Source organism: Cebus imitator, unplaced genomic scaffold, assembly GCF_001604975.1.
Source record: "Cebus imitator isolate Cc_AM_T3 unplaced genomic scaffold, Cebus_imitator-1.0 Scaffold346, whole genome shotgun sequence".
Taxonomy (NCBI): Eukaryota; Metazoa; Chordata; class Mammalia; order Primates; family Cebidae; genus Cebus; species Cebus imitator.
In genome coordinates, this window is record NW_016107661.1 from 503,588 (window position 1) to 508,125 (window position 4,538).

A 4,538-nucleotide genomic window follows, 5' to 3' on the forward strand; every position below is an offset into this window, starting at 1 on the left:
CCCTTGCCACCCTCCTCAATAGCTGGGATTACAGGCGAGTGCAACCACACCTGACTAATTTTGTATTCTTAGTATAGACAGAGTTTCACCGTTTTGGCCAGACTGGTCTTGAACCCTCGGCCACAAGCGATCCACCCGCCTCAGCCTCCCAAAGTGCTGGGAATACAGGCAAGAGGCCTAGCCGTGAACTGTATACTTTTTTTCTTTTGAGATGGAGTTTCGCTTGTGTCGCCCAGACTGGAGTGCAGTGGCGTGATCTCGGCTCACTGTAACCTCCGCCTCCCGGGTTCAAGCTATTCTACTGCCTCAGCCTCCCAAGTAGCTGGGATTACAGGCGCCCACCACCACGCCCAGCTAATTTTTGCATTTTTAGCAGAGCCGGGGTTTCACCGTGTTGGCCAGGCTGGTCTTGAACTCGTATCCTCAGGTGATCCGCCTGCCTCGGCCTCCCAAAGTGCTGGGATTACAGGTGTGAGCAACTGTGCCCAGCCTGAACTGTACACTTTTAAAGGGTGAACTTCATTCCTTTCCATGGCTAAGGGACAGCCCACGGCAGGGGACAGGCCACATTGAGTTTCTCCACTCATCTGTTGATGCTTATTTGGGTTGTTTCCACTTTGGGGACTAAAATAAATAATGTTGCTGTGAACATTCGTATACACGTTTTTCTCCAAATGTGCATTTTTGTTTCTTCTGGGTGTATATGTAGCAGTTCAGTTGCTGGGTCATACAAAAAAAAAAGAACCGTTTTCTAAAGTGGCTCAACCATTTCACTTTCCCTCCAGCCTCGGGAGGCGAGAGTTTCACTTCCTTCTCATCTTCTGAAACACTTTATTTTTTTTAAGATGAGTTTTTCTCTGGTTGCCCAGGCTGGAGTGCAGTGGAGTGATCTCGGCTAACTGTAACCTCTGCTTCCCAGATTCAAGAGAGTCTCCTGCCTCAGCCTCCCCAGTAGCTGGGTTTACATGTGCCACCCATGACGCCTGGCTAATTTTTGTATTTTTAGTAGAGAAAGGGTTTCATCATGTTGGCCAGGCTAGTCTTGAACTCCTGACTTCAGGTGATCTGCCCGCCTCAACTTCCAAAGTGCCAGGATTACAGGTGTGAGCCACCATGCTGGCCAACACTTAAAAAAAAAAAAAAAAAAAAACCATCCTAGGCAGGGGCCGGTGGGTGACACCTCTAATCCCTGCACTTTGGGAGGCAGAGGCAGCCGGATCACCTGAGGTCAGGAGTTTGAGATCACCCTGACCAACATGGAGAAACCTCATCTCTACTAAAAATAATACAAAATTAGCCAGGCATGGTGTCACATGCCTGTAATCCCAGCTAGTCAGAAGGCTGAGGCAGGAGAATGACTTGAACCGGGGAGGCAGAGGTTGTGGTGAGCTGAGATTGCACCACTGCACTCCAGCTTGGATAACAAGAATAAAACGCTGTCTCAAAAACAAACAAAACAAAACAAACAAACAAAAACCATCCTAGTGGGTGTGAAGTGGTGTCTCACTGTACCTTTTTTTTTTTTTTTTAATTTTTGAGACAGAGTCTCACTCTGTTGCCCAGGCTGGAGTGCAGTGGTGTGATCTCGGCTCACTGCAACCTCTGCCTCCCGGGTTCAAATGATTCTCCCACCTGAGCCTCCCGAGCAGCTGGGATTGCAGGTACCCATCACAATGCCCAGCTCATTTTTGCATTATTAGGAGAGATAGTGTTTCACCACATTGGCCAGGCTGGTCTCAAATTCCTGACATCAGGTGGTCAGTCTGTCTTGCCCTTCAAAGTGCTGGGATTACAGGTGTCAGCCACCACACCCTGCCTTGAGTTGTCTTTTATTGCCTTTGTTTTTTTTTTTTTTTTTTTTTCACTTACCCACTAAATTTTTTTTTTTTTTTTTTTTTTTCCCAATCAAGGCCTCACTGTGTCAGCCAGGCTGGAGCACAGTGGCACCATCATGGCTGTCTACGGCCTCCACTTCCTGGACTTAGGTGATCCTCCTGCCTCAGCCTCCTGAGTAGCTGGGACTACAGCCACGTGCTGCCATGCCAAGCTAATTTTTGTGGTTTTTTGTTGAGATGGGGTTTTGAGGGCTTGGCACTATGGCTCATGCCTGTAATTCCAGCACTTTGGGAGGCTGAGGTGGGTGCAGCACGAGGTCATGAGTTCAAGACCAGCCTGGCCAACATGTTGAAACTCTGTCTCTACTAAAAGTACAAAAATTAGCTGGGTGTGGTAGCACGCGCCTCCAAGTACTCCTAGCTACTTGGGAGGTTGAGGCAGAATTGCTTGAACCCAGGAGGCAGCGGTTGCAGTGAGCTGAGAGTATGCCACTGCACTCCAGCCTGGGTCTCTCACACACACACACACACACACACACACACACACACACACACACACAAAGAGCAATGGGGTTTTGCCATGTTGCTCAAGCTGGTATTGAACTCCTGGGCTCAAGGAATTCTCCTGCCTCGGTTTCCGAAAGTGCTGGGATTGCCACCACCCTCGGGCTTCTTTTATTGTTGAGCTGTAAGAGTTTTGTTGTTGTTTTGAGGTGGAGTCTCGCTCTGTCACCCAGGCTGGAGTGCCATGGTGCAATGTTGGCTCACTCACTGCAACCTTTGCCTCCCTGGTTCAAGCAATTCTCCAGCCTCAGCCTCCCGAGTAGCTGGAACTAAAGGCATGCACCACCACACCCAGCTAATTTTTTGTATTTTGGCAGAGACGGGGTTTCACCATGTTGGCCAGGCTGGTCTCCAGCTCCTGACCTCAATCAATCTGCCCGCCTCAGCCTCCCAAAGTGCTGGGATTATAGGCATGATCCACTGTACCCAGCCAAATGTTCTTTATATATTCACAATACAAGTCCCTTACTGGATATATGATTTGTAGACATTTTCTCTGAATCTGCGGGTTGTGAGTGTGAGCTGTTATTTCTTGCTTACCTTGAGTTTGTGGATGCGTGAAGAGTCATACCTGCTGGGAATATGTGCACATTTCCGAGATGTAGAGCGAGATGAATCTTTGGGTGGAAAGGATGGGTGGGAAGGAAATCACCTCACCCACCTCCCACCCCACAGCCTCTCACCCGTAACTTGCTGTTGAGGATTTTGTCATTGATGTCCTCGTCAAAGCACTTCTGGGGGTAGATGTCAATGCAGTGAGTCCTCAGGTTCTGCTGGATCTGGAGATCCCGCACGGGTGACCTCAGCCTGCCCTGCCCACTCTGCCCTCTGCACCACTGACCCCATCCCTGTCCCGGGCACCCAGATCACCCTGCGCCTGAAGGCCTCTCGCTCCTCCATGGTCAGGCTGTCTGCCCGGGCGATCACAGGCACCACATTTACAGTCTGGCACAGCCGCTGCAGGAACTCAATGTCCAGGGGCCGCAGGCTGCCGGGTAAGGCAGTGATGGGGGCGGAGGTGGTGGTGAATGTGTAAGTGACAGCGGGCGGGGTGCGGGCTCGCAGCCTATGTCTGGGACCCCTACTCCTCCTCCCTGCCCCATGCCGGTGGTCCTTGCCTTGCAGGTGCAGCCCCTCACCAGTGCCCAGTGGGTGGCACGAAGTACACACAGCAGTGCACGCGGGTGTCTGGGATGTGGCGCTGGCGGGTGATGAGGATCTCCTCCTGCAGGTACCGCTCGTACTGCTCGTTGATGTAGCCCAGGATGGGGTCCCAGCTGGGGCGGGAGGTGGACCCTCCCCTCAGAAGTGTGCTGTGCCCGGGGAGCCCCATCCCTCTCTGCTGCATCCTCTGGATGGTCCTCCCTTGGGATAAGGAATTGTCCCAGTTTGCCTGGGACCTCTGGATCACCCCGTTACTTTCCTCCACTTTCTGTACCATTATAGAGACATAAAGAGACCTCCTGCCATTCTCCACTGGAGGCCTCAGCTTCACTGTCTATAAAATGGGGACAATAGTAGCACCTACTTTGCAAGTAAGGGAGGGGTGAGCATAACTGCATTAAAGGGCCACAGCTGGGCTCGGACCACCAAGGAGTCTTGCCTGATGGTTGCAGGGGTCTCCCTTCTCCTTTCCGAGTCCCCTCCCCTCTGGGATATTGTCTGCACCATAAGTAGCCAGAAAGGTCCTTTTAAAAAGAGGAGTCAGGCCAGGCACGGTGGCTCATGCCTGTAATCCCAGCACTTTGGGAGGCTGAGGCAGGAGGATCGAGTGAGCCCAGGAGTTAGAGGCCAGCCTGGGCAACGTGGGGGAAAACCCCAACTCTACAAAAAATACAAAAATTAGCTGGGTGTGGTGGCACGTGTCTGTGGTCCCAGCTACTCAGGAGGCTGAAGCAGGAGGTTCACTTGAGCCCAGGGTGGTCGAGGCTGTAGTGAGCCATGATCTTACCCCTACACTCCAGCCTGGGAAACAGAGTGAGATGCTATCTCCAAATTGAAATGAAATGAAACGAAACCAGGGCCAGGCACAGTGGCTCACACCTATAATCCCAGTGCTTTAAGAGGCCGAGGCAAGCCGATCACCTAAGGTCAGGAATTTGAGACCAGCCTGGCCAACATGGTGAAACCCTGTCTCTA

The 4,538-nt window shown here is 51.7% G+C and overlaps 1 protein-coding gene across 9 annotated transcripts in view; it reads right to left on the minus strand.

Annotated features, from left to right (window-relative positions):
• Positions 1-4,538, minus strand: part of SEPTIN12 (septin 12) — a 19,868-nt gene that overhangs the window by 8,398 nt on the left and 6,932 nt on the right. For 8 of the 9 annotated variants that reach the window (XM_017506034.2, XM_017506029.2, XM_017506027.2 and 5 more), the window contains 3 exons: positions 3,539-3,676; positions 3,270-3,387; positions 3,083-3,178 (listed from right to left, as the gene is read on the minus strand). In XM_017506034.2, the coding sequence (XP_017361523.2) occupies positions 3,083-3,178; positions 3,270-3,387; positions 3,539-3,676 (352 nt within the window). Of the gene's footprint in view, positions 1-3,082; positions 3,179-3,269; positions 3,388-3,538; positions 3,765-4,538 lie in introns of all 9 variants that reach the window. The other variant, XM_017506031.2, reaches the window with a different exon arrangement.